This window comes from Tauraco erythrolophus, chromosome 11 (assembly GCF_009769465.1).
Source record: "Tauraco erythrolophus isolate bTauEry1 chromosome 11, bTauEry1.pri, whole genome shotgun sequence".
NCBI classification, from domain to species: Eukaryota; Metazoa; Chordata; class Aves; order Musophagiformes; family Musophagidae; genus Tauraco; species Tauraco erythrolophus.
This window is the reverse complement of record NC_141475.1, coordinates 3,594,041-3,610,855: the sequence shown is the minus strand read 5'-3', so window position 1 is coordinate 3,610,855 and position 16,815 is coordinate 3,594,041. Positions and strand designations below refer to the sequence as shown.

Sequence of the window (16,815 nt, the reverse complement as noted above, 5' to 3'; positions counted from 1 at the left end):
TCAAGGTGCTCCTAAACTTCTACCTGACTTTTTAACCATAAGTGCTGAGCACGTGATGCACATGCGAAAAGTGTGTGAAAAAGCAAAAACATTTCCTACACGGAAAAAATCCAATGTACCATATGCAACTTTCCTATCGAAATCCAGTTTTCATGCTGGTACCAACCCCATATGGAGCACGAGAGAAAGGAGTCTTCCTGTGTAAGGTTACTGAACACAAACCTGACATTTATTGCTCTGTTCAGAAGGTTTAAGAAAATTGTTCCAGCTCCCTCTCGTGGCAGTATGTCACCTAAAAGGTTTTGGAATTGTTTTGTAATAAAAGTATACTGATTTTTAAGAAGCTGCATGTGCTATTTCTTTTACAGTTGCAACTTCTTAATTGTATTCAGTGATTTCTTCTTCGTGACATAAGCGGGCTTTTAAACTATTCAACTGAAGACCCCGATCAGACTCGGCAGATGAGCATCTGGGGTGGCATAAGTCAGGATTCCACTGAATAGTTCAGCATCCTTCAATGCAGTAATCATTGATTTAATTGAAAAGTATTGATTTTGCTGAGAATAACGAGAGAAGGTAAAAAACAAAGGCAGGGCCCTGTTAGAGCCTTAAAAGAGCAGTGACTTCCAGGTGGTTAATACCAGGCTGCTTTATACAAGTATGCACTGAGTGGCACCAGCACAACGAATACTGGCCCAGTGCAGTGCCCTAGTTTCCTTTTTATCACCCACAGCACAAATTTGGACATACTCATTGTACAAGGATACTAGTGACGCATTACACCATGCTCACTACACTCATACTTACATGATGCCCTTGTATCTTAAAGGCCACTTTAAAGAAACCTTCCCATCAATGCTAGAGGGGCTGGTTAACGACCATCCTCACACAAAAATTAAGATAGAGAAAATGAAAAGCAAAAAAAGGACTACTAATGATGTCATCTCCACCGCCTCCAACTGAAAGCTTGTGACCATTTTTTGTCTTGTTTTCTTAAGATCTTTGCCATCTTTTCTGACTAGGGTGCTTAGGTCATGTGAAAAGGGAGGAAGGAATAAAGGCAGCCTCAAGAAGCGGTTCCTCATGACAGGACAGACAAGGTGCTTGTCTTAGAGAAATGAATTCATATTAATCCAACAAAATAGGCACAGGTCAGCTCAAAAGAGGAAAGGCAGTTTAACTGACATCTCTGAACTACTTAAAGGCTTCCAGCTAATAATCAAGGTATTGAAAAGGCCTTTTCATGAGAAAGTTGGACAAAAGTTTTCCATGAAACTGATGTATTATTTAATGATTTAAAATTTCTAATACTAACAAATTCTAAAGACGCTTCAACAAGTACCTTTTCTGTTCAAATTCAACATTCTCATCTACAGATAACAAGAACTCCACGCTCCACAAGGCTTTTCCTAAATTAAATGTTAATTTCTAAAAATTAACACTGACCTAACAAGCTGGGATCTGCGCGAACCATCTTCTGTTTCTTCTTTTTCTTTCCACTCTGCACAGCCTCAAAATTGGATTGCTGGTTGTTGCTCTGATTGGTCTGAAAGACTGAATGTAGTGAACTGTGGTTCATGCCCCACACCGAATCCTAGAAAATAAAGGAAGATTATGAAGTGCAATTAAGTTTTGTTTCTTTATACTGAAAACATTCAGAGAGCCCCAAGCACTTTCTACATCATGTGTGCAGCACTGATGCATCCAGCCAACACATTTACCTCACATCTTCCTAAAGCCTATCCTGGAGCAGCATGCTAAGTGTATTTGATCCACAGTTGGCCTCATCTGTTAGTTACAAAGGAAACTTGATTTTGCAGTTACCATTTGAAATCTGCTTTATTCGCTGCGTTTCACATGACCTGTAGAAGCCTGCTCATCCTATCAATCCAGCAGAAATGGAGACACTTCAGACTCAGACGTGGTCTCTATACACTCCTGAGGAGCACAGTGAGTAAGATTTACCTGTTGCTGCTGCTGTTGCCGCTGCTGACTGGCTTTCTGTTTGGCACGGCGCTCAAGAAACTGCTTGGCAAACTCCTTGGCCTCAGGAGTATCTCCAAGATAGGCTCTGATGTAATCATGGACCTCATAGGGAGACTCCACTTCCTTCAGGAAAGAAACAAACGTGGGAACTGCAAGAAGAAGGCAGACCATGAGGCAATGAGTGTCCATGTGTGAACATGTGCATGCAATAAACACAAACTTTGGATTTCTGTTTCACATATTTGCTAATCCAGTAGCAATGGCAAACAGGGTGCCCTTCTAGGTTCTCTACAGTAAGGTCCTATGATGCAATGCTTCATCTATTGTACAGTCAAAGCAAGGATAAGAAAGCCAGCTAACATGACGAGAAGGAAAAAAACCTGACAATCCTAAGGGTGCATAGTCCACCAGCTTTAAAGCTCCAATTTAATGTGAGACCACACTCCACAGTGGCTGACCTAACCTGCAAGCACCTGAAGTTCAACACCTAGCTCACTCGCAAGCCTTCTTTACCACCTTTTATTCCCTAGGCTAACTTTGTTGCACTGAGTTTTATTTTAACATGGAGAAAGGCAAAGAAAACCACAAGCCAGGAAGACACCAGGACACCAGGCTGCCACTGGCGGCACAAAGCACCCTTGGAAGGAACAGAAGCTCACTGTGGGTGCGTGAACCACGATGGCACTGCAGGGCCCCAGCCTCACCTCAGACACCAGATGCAGCTCGTTAGTATATCACAGCTGGGGCCAACAAGTTACTTCTAGGATCTCTCCCCCTGAAGGAGAGAAGCTGTGGTACTGCAATTGTGCAAGGTGTGATCCTGGCTCTTGGGGCAGCACTGGTTCCCCAGTCAGGTTCAAGGGTCCCACAGAAGCACAAGGATTTGCACAGGTCCACGGTGGAGGCAGTAGGAAGCCTGCAGCGTTTTGCTACAAGAAGGTATGGGCTTGTGGTCTTGGACTGGGAGTTCCTCTATGTGCTCTCCAGCAGAATCTGTAAAAGTCAACTGGTTTCATACCCAAAAATGTTTTACAAGGGGCATATGATAATTTGGCCTGCACTTAAAAGTGATCTGGATCCTCATTCATCTGCCTGATAATGCTTCCATGATGACCAAAAATCCTCAGCAGAGCTCTTGGTGGCAGGACTTCAAAACTGTTTCCAGTCCCCACTGATATGCTATAGTTAGCCCAACAAAAACTATGCAGAAGGTGATGCCATTTTGCTGACTGCATTACAAATTACTTTGATGTCACCACTTTCCTTCAGAACTATCTGGTCAGGAAACAAACAGGATATTGTTTCTCACAGTGGATCATTCACATTCCTCCCCACCTCTTACCATCTAAGTTGTTGGCTGTGTTGAGTGCATGAAGCATCTGTTCACACCACTGAGTGAATCCATCCTGGGCTTTGTTAACCCCCTGGAACAATTTCAACAGCTTCTCCTCTTCTTCTACCTTCTTGTTTTGTCTACCTGTAATACCTACAGATTTACTGAGATAAAGAAAACACAGATAATAAATTCTAAATTACCAGACTTAAGAGTATAGCATACAGTATAGCGTTACAAGACTCAAGAGTTTACAAGATGCAAACACTTTTTAAGAACCAACTAATTTTCCAAGTAGATGACAAAATAAACTGTGAATGGTCACCTAGTAGCTATTTTTGTTGTCAAAACAGATCCTGAGTGACACAGAAAAAAAAAGGAAAACACATGACGATGTTATAACTAAGTGATCATCTCAGGAGTGGTAGCCTTTCTTTGGAAAAGCTCCTTCCCCAATTCCTACCTGAGGCTGGCATTGCTTTTGTTTTTATTGGTCGAGTTACGAGGTCCCACTTCCTTCACTGCATCATCCCAGAAACCCATGTTTGAGTTTTTGGTATCAGCATTACTCCAGATGCTACTGACTAGGTCAGATGCCCACTGGTTGCTGGGATTAGTGTTTAGGGAGCCCCACACTGAATTCCCAATGCTGGTGTGCAGGTTAGAGTGCTGTTGAAACATAACAAAGAGATCCTGGTTATTAGCACCAGTCCTGGCAGAAGAGGAATGAACAGATACGGAGAACTGTCACGTACTGTGTCCCTCCACACACCAATTAGATAAATACCGTACGTACTGTAGTATTTCTGACTCTGTTCGGCTGCTGGTGCTGCTGTTGCTGCTGTTTCTGCATCTGCCTTGCCTCTTCCTGCTGTATCTCCAGCAGGGACTTGGTGGTGCCCGTTGGTTTGGTGACATTGCCCCAGCCTGACAATTTTTGCTGCTGTTGCTGCTGCTGTTGCTGGAGGGCCTTCATGAGTTCACGCTGCTGACGCCTTTGCTGTTGTATGCAAGACAAAAGTCCTTGTCCGTATTTTCACAAGATCATTACTATTCAGAAGTCTAGTTGGGAAACTGGTTTTAAACTGATTTCACTCTTTTCTGGAGGAGTCAGGCTAATCTATCATTTCTTGAGCAATTACACCTCCTCCAAAAAGGGAGACACTAAGGAACTAGTATATACAAACTACTCATGAGCATAGGACAGAATAACTTTGGCTAATCATGATTGCAGCCAGCTAAGCGTTCGGGGTCTTGGACAAATACCTTCTCTCTTCTGCCACCACTTGCCCCCCACTCCTTAAAACGCCCTGGACTTTCGCGTATCTGCAAACAAACTACAGTATAGATGTGAAATAATTTTATATTTTTTCGTGAACGTTTTACACTCCTGAGGTTAAAAGGGTTCAGTTTCCCCTCCTCTCAGATCTTTATATTAAACAGCTATAAAAACCTTCAAGCAAGTACTTATTGAACCTATGCCTGAAAGATTAGATTTTACCTGAGTTATGCTACTTCAGGAAAACCTTCCTCATCCTCACTATTCTTTCTAATCACTTAATTGACAGTTAAGCAGTCACATAGTTGAGCCCGCTCTAACAAGTTACACTGTGTTGGTGTATTTACCTCTTCTCGAAGCTGCCGTTCTCGTTCTTCTTCCAACTTTTGGATTTCTGCCAATGACAGTGTGGTCTGGGATTGGCAAGCTCCTGAATTTGATTGCTGACCCCATGTTGAAGATGAAGGGAGCTGGGCCAGAAAAACCCCACATCATTAGGAATTACAAAACATTTTAGAGAATACTGCTGAAGCATAATAATGAAAAATCAGTATAAGCCCACAGCACAGGGGAAAAGAAGGCCACCTTTAAACTTTAACAAAACACTGGCAAGTGTAAAATAGTATAATTAAGTATCAAAAAGTACACTCAAAGTATAAACTATATGTTTCTTTGAATTTCCCTCTGATGCATAACAGAGTCAAAGATGCAGTGTGTCTCAGGTAACACATAACTGCATGAAAAACTGCAATCAATCTGATTTCAAACACTTTAGAAATGCCAAGCTTTCAAAACTCTGCACTGGCCCTTGCTCAGAATAAACATCTGTACTCATGCGCAAATTCTTTTCCAGTACCTCTCTATCGATTGAACCTTTTTCTTTTGTGTCTTGCAACTTACCTTCCTCTCATTTCTCCCATCACTTTCCAAGTCAGCTGTTTACCCTCTTCCCTCTCCAGATAGTTCATCCCTCCCTGCTCCATCCAAGCTAGTCAAGACAACCCTGAATCCAGCTGTGGTTTTACTTAGTACACTGAACTGAAGCTAAACTGTAGAAACACGTTACCTTCATTTGTGCAAGTTGCTGCTGTTGCTGCTGTTGTTGCAGCCGCCGTAAAGCCTCCTGCTGTTGCTGCCTCTGCCTCATGATTTCTTTCTGGCGCTGGAGTTCCAGCTCCTTGCGCTTTCGCTCTTCTTCTTCGAGCCGCTGTCTGGCTGCCTCTTCTTCCATGCGTAGCCGACTTTCTTCAAGTCGCCGTTGAGCTTCCTCCTCTTCACGTGCCCACTTGGCAGCCTCCTCTTCCTTCCCAGGATATAAGGAAGAGTAAAGTCTAAGCAGACTTAAAAATCTAAACTACTACTGCTCTAGGATACTGAGATCCTGACAGAACTTTGTCTGTAATCTATGCTGTTTAGGTTGTTCATCCAGCTTTGCATTTCTCAGACAAGAAAGCCTGATAATATAGTCTGTATCTCCTCAAATTCTAAGTTACCCCACTGCACCACCAAGGGACTTGGAAGAGAATGACATCTCCCTAGTTCAGACTAGCTATTTTGACATCACTTTCCTTCTAGGAGTTATGCATCTTTCAAGTCTGAGCTTCTACCTGCTTATACTACTTACGGTCAAGCACTGCTATACTTTCATTGGAATAAAACTTGACAGGAACAAAGGGAGAAGAGGTGCTGATGTGGAAAAAGAAAACAGATGACAAAGATGGTGATGTTTACTGTTGTCACTGAACACTAGAGTTGCAAAGGAAAAGATGCTTCTGCTAAAAAAAGATGACGACTGTGTGGTGGGACAAACAGTGATGAATGCCTTACAAAGGAAGGCTCTGAAAAAGAATTTTTAAACAGTAACTGCCAATTCTGAAATGGATCTGGAAGTTAATGCGAACCCAATTGTGTTTCAAGATTAGTTTGATTTAGGACTTGTGACAGTATCAATTAGCAGGCAGGAAGTTCCTCAATATGGACTTCTATAGCTGACCCCAAGGGACAAAAACCTGTTAGTAGTAAGGCAAGAAAAGGGAATAAAAAAGCTGAGACTTTGCTAGTGGGTATAACTCTTGACATAGCACAGAAAGACTGGCTAAACTGAGCGTCTTGGGTGATGCTGAAGGTAATTCTATAGTAAATGTTTAGAGAGTGACAATTCAAACCGAATTATTATTCTGGTACTGTGCTCTGCCTTTCTTTTGAAGAAAAGAGCAGAAATAGCATGTTGCAAAGGCATTCTTAAGGCTCAAACATGAAAGCAAACACTCATTCAACACAAAACTCTTTTCCAAAGGGTAGATTTGATTCTGATTATCTAGTCTGAAATCAATATACAGGTAAAGAACCTATTTTTCATGCACTTGATACTGTCCACAAGCTTTGCCTTCCTCCACCAAAACTAGACGGTCTCTCAGGCACAGATGCAAGTTTCAAAGCTTGTTTGCTCTGGCAGCCTTCATAATTAAATGTAATAGGTCCCTTTTGCCATTTTTCACCTGTTTACGAATTAACTCCTCTCGCTGCCGTCTTTCCTCCTCTTCTCTTCTTCTCTCTTCCAATCTTCTAAGTGCTTCCTCCTGCTGTTGCCGCTCCTCTTCCTCCCGCTGCCGCCTTAGTGCAATTTCCTGCTCTCGTTGTCGCCTCAGGGCTTCCTCCTGGATTTGGGAACAAAATGTCAATCTATAAATGCCATTTTATTGATGAACTGCATCAGAACACAGACTACAACATGGTCTGGCCAGATAAACGGCCTCAAGAAAAGCTCCTTAGCTCCAAGCTAAGTGCTACTAAAACAACTATATGAAACAACAGACTCACATGTTAACGAGTTTTTTGATGCAATGTGCATCTCATACATAAATCAATTATTTTAATACAAATGAAACACATGAAATCATTGCCTATCTTTGGTTTTAAAAAGAATGGTGTTGAGAATGAAAACAGAGGGTGAGACTCCTCTTTCCAGTATGTACTAGCTGCACTTAAACATATATATATTTTAATGTGCGGGTATCAACAATTCCTTTTTTTTTGGGTGTCAGCTACAAGATGGAAGCTTTTCCTACTTATAGGAGATTCTAAACTCAACTGCACTACAAAACTCAAACCACATCTCCAGAGACTAGAAATAAGCTTAAGCAGCTCAGTGCACTTAAGGACACTAAGTCCCAGAGATGTGGAATTTCAAAGGGCTTTGACTGGGCTATTCCTATGCTATTTAAATATCACGGGTGACAAAAAGTCTCTTGAGAGCTTTGATTTTGGGCTATCCCTAAATTATTTAAATAGCTTCCAATAAATTGTTTTGCTTTCCAAGTAGCAAAATTATTAACTCAAAAATAAACATCAGCACGCATCCTTTCCGACTGCTCTGAAGAGCAATATAAACGGAAACTTTTCCATTCTGCTCCTTGCTTTTTGGAGGCATAGGGCACCACCAGCCTCCTGCATATTGTTAAAAACAGGAGGGCATCTGTGCAACTTTTCCCCTGGTTCTGACCTTCCCTTGCATAAAACAGTCTTGCTTTTTGCTGCCTTTGCTGATCTCTGAAGTCCAGCGGCCGTGTTAAGGCCACTCTGCTTTTCATCCCTCCTATTCTTCTCTCCACTTTGACTTGTCCTACCAGCTCAACCCAAAGATACTACTTTTTGGACAAGAGCTTTTTTTTAAGCTTTCGTAAATATGTTTTCCTTTTGAAAAATCAGTACTGTGCAATCATATTCTTACGAGGTTTTTATAAGCAATACATTAGTCACAGGATGAAGGGAGACTAGTTGTGCAGCACGGATATAAATTTTAAACTCTGGTAAATCAAGGAAGTTAATTATGAAATCTAAGACCCTTTTACTAAACCTGCTACCAAACCTTCATACATACAGCAAGATAAACTGCAATTTAGTTCACTGAACAACTGGACCAGGTTTCTCTGAGAACGGCTAACTTCTGGTGTTGACAATATAACTGTCCAGTAGACAGAAATCTTTTATAAGCAATCCTATGGCCCTGAAGAGCTGCTGGCTGCAAGTCAAGAAGTAATTCTTCGTATTCCTGTATATCACTTAAGTGGTTTAGTGCTAAATGTAAGTGCTACGAGTGTGTTTCTTCCACTAGCTGGATATAAACCAGCAGCCTGTGAATCGTTTTCTTGTTAATCAAGTCCCAGATTTGTCATATTCACAACAGCTTCAAGCACAACACACACCACCTAGACCATTTTGTTACTTGGGCCTGCCAGTGAATTAATTGGACACATGCAGTCAAGTCACAGTAATCAAGTGTTCCCAGTACAAGTGCTGAAAATTTTCTGCTTGTTGTTTCTTTTGCTGACAAGTCTACTGAGGCAGCTGGAGGTGTGCCAGTCTGTTTGGTTTAACCGGAGACCACACACCAGGATCTCAGCTCAGGATGCCACCAGGCAGGTGCTCGGCACTAGTCACTGACATGACACGTAGTACCTGAGAGAGATGAACAAAGTCACCAAGTCCTCCTAGGTGACAGCAGTTCCTTGACATCTCTGCCCTGCTTTCCCTTTGGGAAATGAGGCTAAAATTGTCATTAATAAAGTTACAGGGATCTCTTTCTTGCTCAGGCATGCCAGGAGAAGAGAGAGACTGTTGAATGACAGCAATTTAAAAAAAAAAAAAAAAAGACTTCTCTCTCCTAGAGAACAAAAGAACCAACATGAGGAAAAAACCTGCAAGATTATGAAAAGCTGGGAATCACATGGCTGATGTAATTCGTTTTTCCTACTCTTCACAGCTGTAGAAAAGGTTGTCTTAACGTTTACTGCTGTATCTTCTTATTATTCAATGTTTTTGTTTGAGCATGTGACCAAAAACATTCAAAGCTCTCCAGCTTTCTGCCAACGACTTCTATGGGAAACAGACTCATTCCTTTGGCTCTGGCTCCTACTGTTCCTGTATTCATGGCTTCCCACTTGAAGAGAATCCCAATATTCTTTAGCATCTTCTCTAACAATTTTTTTCAAGCACACATATCTTGCCGTACAGACAGCTTATTTCAGGTCTTTTAAAATATCTGTAATATTGCAGAAAATCCTTAAGTAGCAAGCCTCGTTTCAGTAGACTGGATTCTTAAATAAAATATTATAGAGTTTTTTGCAGTTAGTAACATCTGCAATTCTGCTTGTCTATGTTACTAGGGTTTACAAATCTTTTAGTTTTGTGGATCTCATCTTTGAACCAGGTACTCGAAAGGGATCACTAAAGACATAATTCAGAGAAAACAATTATTAGCTAATTATTAAACCTCAAATTTTGTTCCTGAAAGTAAATCAATCATTACAAAATAGAAGATATCAGATCAGAAACAAAAACAAATACAGAAGCTACACAAGCTGGGCATTACTGTTTGCAATTCTACAGTGCAAGTAATTAATGAAAACTACAAACAGAACTGGATTCAACATTTGGTATGACATTTCATCCTAAAGAATTGAATTTCTATTAGTTATTTTTTTTATTTAGAATTCACCATCAACAGCATATTTACTAACCTTATATACTAGTCTTTTATGCAGTATTACATCAAAAGCCTTCCTGAAGTCCAGGCAGATTAAGTCTACTGCTTCACCCCTCTCAGCTCTCACTGTCATCTCCTCAAAAGAAGTTAATCAAATTTGTTAAGCATCATCTCCTCTGCATAAATCCATGCTAATAAATCAGTTCATCCCTAATTCTACAATGCCTTCCAGTACAGAAGTCAGATTCAAATATTAGACCAGTTGTTTGTTTTTTAAATACAGAATACAGTATTATTTTCTCTTCCCAGAGAAGTGCTTAAAACTCTTTGTTACCTTTTCAAGACATTACTGCTCAGAATTAAGCATTGTGGCAATTATTCCATTGGTAACGAACTAAGATACTTGCTGTTACTGCTTTTCAACCCCATTCTGCTTCCTCCTTGTAAACAATTTTTTTCCATGACATCTCAGAAAGGGAGAGTCAGATTGTTCACTGCACAAATCCAAAGTGGACAAAAAACTCTGGAATTTAATGGACATGTCTAGAGAAGTTATACACAGTAACAAAACTGTTAGTCTGAAAAGAAACAAACCGAGTCTATTTGAAGCCACCATGGATGAAACACATTGAGTTATCAGGTGATCAGCTGAAGAATTAGTTGTTATTAAATCAGATCTAAAGCAACTTAACTCAAAAGTTAAATTTTTGGGTAATTATTGCTTTAGTGCTATAGTAAAGCTTGAACTCAAGTGTTGAAGGATGCTTCTCCACTGTATACCATAATGACTTGCTGTACACAAAGCAGATATATTAAAGCAAGGAGCTGTTTATTTGTAGACTTGATTCTTGACGACACCATGAAAGCTAACTACCTATCACAACAGTCTATTCAAATAGATCTTCAGTGACCAAACTCAGACTGTTGAATTGAGGTCTATGACTAACTTGCAAATAAAACTAAAGATTCTAGAGGCTTCCTCAGAAATGTTTGATCCTTAAACCAGAAAATGCACTTTACAACTGCCTACCTATGCACATGGAAAACATTATAAAGGACAAAACTATTATTTTCAACCTATTATTCATGTGCTACTTTACAGGGCATTTATTGACTCAGGTTCTTAGTGAATAAGTTCAACAATGTGCTTGCTCTTATCCTTCACACACAGAGTGAAAACTTCAACTTTCGCCGTCTCTCCCTCCTACAACACTTAAAGAACAACTAATCTTTCTTCCATACAGAATTCAGAAATAAATGCTAGAGACATCAAGCTAATAACGTCTCCATTTTGTGTTCTCGTAAGATTAAGAACATACTACAACTCCTACATTCATTCTCCTACAGCAACACAGATCACATCATTAATTTTAACAAGTCTGCTTGTCTGAACTACGTCCCTTCCTTTCCCAAATATCAACTCAAAATAAGGCTGATGGACTCTACAATATAACCCAAATAATGATTTATTAAAAAATTAAGTTAAAAAAAGGGAAAAAATAAGCTAAAAGTCACATCACTTCATGTTATTCATTTGAAACAGCTGCTCAAGCTCCAGTCTACTCCAGAACATACCCTTATCAAAACACTAGACTGCACATATGGTGAATAGAGGTTAAACATACAATAACTGGGCAACTAACTAAAGTCTAATATCGACACTAAGAAGGTGGGGGGGAATATTCCACATGGAATAAAGCCTCTGAGCTCACAAACTGGAACCTATCTCGAAGTGATCCATCGAAGCCCATTTCTCAAACTGCAATTTGGGCTCTTAAATTTCAAATCAAGAACAGAAGAAGAATCATTTCATATACTCACATGAAAAATATTAGAACTGTCTTCATACACACCTACCAAAGATTAATTAGACCCCACAGGATTCTTAAAGTGAGTTTTATAAAGTATTAAATTAATTAGAGATGAACTACATTGAGGAAACTCACTTGCTTCCTGCGGGCCAGTTCTTCTTCTTCCCGTCGTTTCCTCTCATCTTCCTGCTGCCTCCTAAGTAGCTCTTCTTGTTGCCTCCGAAGCTCCTCCTGCCTTTTCCTCTCCTCTTCCTCTCGTTTGGCCCTCATTTCCACTTCTCTCCTCTCTTGCTCTAGCTACAATTCACATAAAACTATACTCAGATGCAGGTAACGTATTCCTACACCATCTCTTAGGGCAACTCTGCTGAGATTATAGTAACAACATAACAGACGAAGCCTCTGACAGATGCTCTCCCTTATTTGTAAATTTACCTAACAGCTGGCTGCCTACTGGGGTCAGATTCCTGAAACAGCCTAGAACGATTTCCAAAAGTTTCTGTTCTGTAACGAAGACCAGTGCTCTAGTCAGTCTTTCTACGTCAGCTCCTTAAAATAACCTCTGACTTTAGAAGCTCGTAGCGAGTTGCTTTGCAGTCATCATAAAATAATCAGTTTCAGGAAGTGTACAGAATCACACAGGTTCAAATTTTTTAAAGAAAATTTAGTACTGGAGTTAAGTGCGAAACAACCCTGACAAACAGGACACTTACAATTCCCCAAACCAATTCTGGTGAAAAGATGCAAGGATTAAGAGAACGACCACCTGCTCCTACTCAGGGTTTGGCATGACAGCTCATGATGATGATCCCGTTTTAACACAGAGGTGGCTAGTGAAGAGTTTTTAATCGCAAGTGTAAAAGATATAACCACTACTTTAGAGGTCAGTAGCACCTCCACAGCAACAGTTTCCAAACAACAGTCCACAAGGATTTCATAACTCATTCTCTGTATGGTGCTTTCCATGAAAATCTAATCAAAATCATACAGGGTGGCCTGAAGATTGATGAGCTAATAGTCTTCCACTGGCTCAAGAAACATGGTTACATTGCAGAACAGCAATCCCAACCAACTTCTTACAGTACAAAACAGTTTCTGACCTTTGCAGCTTTGGCCTTCTCGAGCTGCTGAAGTTGTTCTAGAGCTGGTCCCTGAGCTGCAGTATCAATGGGGAGATCCCAGACACTGCTTCCTTCCCAGACTAGATAGTGAAGAAAACAAACATTGACAAGCAAAAACAAGCACATCAACAAAAAACAACTGAAAGGGGAAAATCTTGTGTATGCAGTCACCATATTTTATGAACTACAATCATGACAATACATTAGTCTTAGCCAGTAGAGGGCCACTTTCTCTTCCTGTAGAAGAACACTTGTCCATTACTGAAGCAAGACTGAGTTTCCAACAAAATTCTACACAAGACCCAGCTATTCAAACTGCTCCCATCAAGGCAGAACACCTTTATAACACTCAATCCCTTTGGATCAAGGCTTCTCATAATCATAGCAAAAATTACCATATTTTTCACAGCTCTCAAATGGAATTTAAACTGAAAGGCAAAGTAGCCTGAACCAGTTAAAAAAATACTGATGCAGAAATAATATCCCCTCGTGTCAAAAAGGGAGCAATCATCTCAAAGACACTGGCTCTTAATCCATGAGCTTTTCTCGCATGATAAGCATCTTACCTGTAGGTTGTGAGGCCGACTGAAGTTCCCATATTGAGCCAGTGTCCGGCACTGACACAGACCTTGTAACAGGTGGCATCATGTTCTGTTCAGATATTCTGTAATATCAACAGGAAGAGTCAACATGCCACTTCCAGGGAGAGGAGTGCTCTGAACATGCATGAGATTCAGTAACTTGTAACATACTCCTTTCCTTCCACACCTCTATTTTAACAAAAACATGACGTGGACAATACTACTTGCTTGCAGAGTTCTTGTTTATCTCAACCCTGCTGCCAAGACAAGGGCTGAACCAGCTACCACTACAGTTTTGCATTTGCTGCTTATAGGCTAGTTTGAGGAACAAGTGTTTCATATTGCAGAACTCAGCTGGCAAAGCCATTCTGTTACAACGGATCTGTCAAAAAGGCATGATTTCAACTAAGATTTTTCCTCCCCGTTTTCATAAGCCTTCTCTGAGGTAAAGGCTACATATATAAAGAAATACTTAACATCCTGCAACTGTTTCATATTCATGCAATCTTTAAAACATCAGCCAATTTGAACAGGACAGACCACTGACAAGATTATAGTTATCACTATATACAAGTCAGAGTGTAGGAAGAATGGTATTCAGTTCAAGTCTGGGCCCACTCACCTCATCTTCAGGGCCTGGAACTGTTGCAAGAGAATGGCGAGCTGCTGCTGCTGCTGGGACGAGAGGGCTGCCTTTTGCTGCTGCGCCAGCACCTGTGCATACTGTTGTCTTCAAAAGAGAAGCAGAGAATTACTGGTATTTGTTCACTCGCTCATTTATATAATGCCGAGGCTGCGCATAGATTCATTCTCTGGGACTAATGCCCACTGACTTATATAATGTACATGCTAAATACTCAAGGAAACCACAGGACAGGGCCTTGGAAAGAATCAAAATACAAGACTACAACAAACTGGCCCACATGAGCAGAACCTAATTTCTCTTCATCCTCAACTATGCCAACTGGCTATTGCTGTCCAATGTTTCTCCTGTAAGCTGTGCAACACTACTTCCCTTTTTCTATAAATTACATACGGATTGCTCAAATTAATCTGCCTTTGATGACTGCCCACCTATACAGATCAATCTCTTCCCCAGTACGCCAAGGCATCCCCTAGTACAGGGGGATGAAGTACATCCCCTGCCTTTTCAAATCATAAGCTGACAATCAGTGTTCAAAAACCATAATCATGACACATGCTTTCAGGACTCCTTGAATGAGCAGTCTTATCCAACTGCTTTCTTTTCTCCAGGCTCCTACAAAACAAGCTGTTAAGCACTGGCCAGATCCAAACAACTGACACCTTTGGCAAAAACAGATGACAAACTGCTTCCTCCAGCAGTTACCTTCCACTGATCTTCATAAAGCTGAGCAAGCAGATCAAAAATAAGTTCTGCCTTCTACACCTCCAGATCAAAAGGCAGGTAGCCTTCCCCTGACTCTAAAACATCTGAACTGTGTTACAAGGATAGCTGGGATTCAGTCTGACCATAACAGCTACCTATATAGCAGGTCTCACCACAGTAGCTATGCATGACACCAAAAGACGACTCTGAAAAGCATGCCTGAGGTAGTCATGCTCTGTCCTAATCCTGTAGACTATCAATCCCCTGGTGTTTGTGGAAGTAGGCTACTGATGTTGGAGGTGAAGCACTCCCAAACCCATTGTCCAAGGAAACAACAACAAGAAGATGAACCCAGATGATTAAAAACGCAGAGCAGAAACACAGCCACTGGAAGATCTCTGGGACTGGCAGCCTTACTGTATTAAAAGATGCTGATACTGGAGGTGCTGCATTTGGATCAGGGCCAACTCTTGTTGTCTAGTCAGCCGCTCCTGGTCCAGCTCACCCTATGTATAGGAAAAAAGTGTTCTATTTTAGTAACATGTAACAACAGTAGTAGATTGCAAATGCAAGCAACGTAAAAGTTGCACCCTGAACAAAAAAAAGACAAAGAAAACAGAAAAATAGAGACAAAGATCAACCTTTACAAACAAAGCCTGTAACATGACTGTGAAATACACCACACAGGACCAAGCCTTCCAGTCACAGGCATGGCAAAACAAAGCTTTTTAAATGGAGTGTCTTTTCGCCTCTTAAAAAGGTAATTTAACACAGGGTTCAGCTTTGGTGCTTGGAACACCTGCAATTCCACGACAGAGCAGTTGATACATAAATAATTCAATTTCTATTTGTTAAAGGACTATTTGAGTATTTTAACAGCTAGTCACATAATTACCAGATGTGGAAGCGGTGCTGGACCTGGAGTGAAGGGAACCCTGCCCCACATTTTCATGATGTCTCCCAGGGGCTGGAAAGTCTCATCACAGGCTCTCTTCACCAACAGCGACATAGTGAAATATCCAGCCTGGAACCACTCTGCCATCTCCTGATTACTGAAAGGACCTGAAATAACACCAACCAATACACATGGGGGGAAAGGGGAAGTAAGGCCCAATTGAACATCTGGGAAACAAAGAGCGTGGTGCTTGTTAACGTAACACGGTACCTAGCGTCAGGTGTTGCCGTCCGTCTCGTCCACTTGTCTGGACAGACAGCACATTGAAGGCTGGAGTGTCAATGCACATATCTACATCTTTACAGTTGCTACACATTCCCCCGGACAGTCCTTATTAAAAGAGAGTGACTGATTCTACCACGCACTGGAGGGAGATGAGTCAGCTCTGAGATGAAAGCCAAGCAGCCACGGTGGTGCGGAGCTTGGGTCCGGCTAATACCCATCCTGCCTTCCAGCAAAGCTCACTGCTTCAGGCTCAGCATCAGGCTGACAACAGTTGCAACTTCCTTCCAGTCTGCACCTCAGCAGCACCCGCTAAAAGCACAAGCGCTGCTTTCCCCACTTATACTGCACAGGTAATCAAACCATCTTAGCCTGTTTCAGCTCTTGCCTTCAGATCACAGGAATTCCTATGTTTTATAGAAGTTTTGCTTCTGGAACTTAGCAGACAAGCAGATACACCTCTGAGTGGAAGATCACGTCTTTTAAGATAAGGAAACCAGTTTCTCTCTTTCCTTCTCAAAAAAACTACATCACTTCCTCTTTTTCCCAAAGAAAGATTTCAGTCACTCCCTTCAAAGCAGGACTCCTATACTACTTCTACATATCCGAATGGACACAAAGCCAGTATAGATATATTTTAAAAAAGGTTACTTAACAGAGTAAGAACCACATCAATACAATTTCTGCAAAAATA

At 41.0% G+C, this 16,815-nt stretch overlaps 1 protein-coding gene across 2 annotated transcripts in view; it reads right to left on the bottom strand.

Annotated features, from left to right (window-relative positions):
• The window catches only part of GIGYF2 (GRB10 interacting GYF protein 2), a 76,769-nt gene that overhangs the window by 2,694 nt on the left and 57,260 nt on the right, over nucleotides 1-16,815 (bottom strand). Inside the window, exons 14-28 of one of the 2 annotated variants that reach the window (XM_086618472.1) lie at nucleotides 15,840-16,006; nucleotides 15,362-15,450; nucleotides 14,219-14,326; nucleotides 13,582-13,679; nucleotides 12,995-13,095; nucleotides 12,030-12,191; nucleotides 10,118-10,219; nucleotides 7,097-7,255; nucleotides 5,665-5,901; nucleotides 4,946-5,068; nucleotides 4,116-4,319; nucleotides 3,783-3,988; nucleotides 3,329-3,483; nucleotides 1,966-2,135; nucleotides 1,447-1,594 (exon numbers count right to left, since the gene is read on the bottom strand). In XM_086618472.1, the coding sequence (XP_086474598.1) occupies nucleotides 1,447-1,594; nucleotides 1,966-2,135; nucleotides 3,329-3,483; nucleotides 3,783-3,988; nucleotides 4,116-4,319; nucleotides 4,946-5,068; nucleotides 5,665-5,901; nucleotides 7,097-7,255; nucleotides 10,118-10,219; nucleotides 12,030-12,191; nucleotides 12,995-13,095; nucleotides 13,582-13,679; nucleotides 14,219-14,326; nucleotides 15,362-15,450; nucleotides 15,840-16,006 (2,229 nt within the window). Of the gene's footprint in view, nucleotides 1-1,446; nucleotides 1,595-1,965; nucleotides 2,136-3,328; nucleotides 3,484-3,782; nucleotides 3,989-4,106; nucleotides 4,320-4,945; nucleotides 5,069-5,664; nucleotides 5,902-7,096; nucleotides 7,256-10,117; nucleotides 10,220-12,029; nucleotides 12,192-12,994; nucleotides 13,096-13,581; nucleotides 13,680-14,218; nucleotides 14,327-15,361; nucleotides 15,451-15,839; nucleotides 16,007-16,815 lie in introns of both variants that reach the window. The other variant, XM_086618473.1, reaches the window with a different exon arrangement.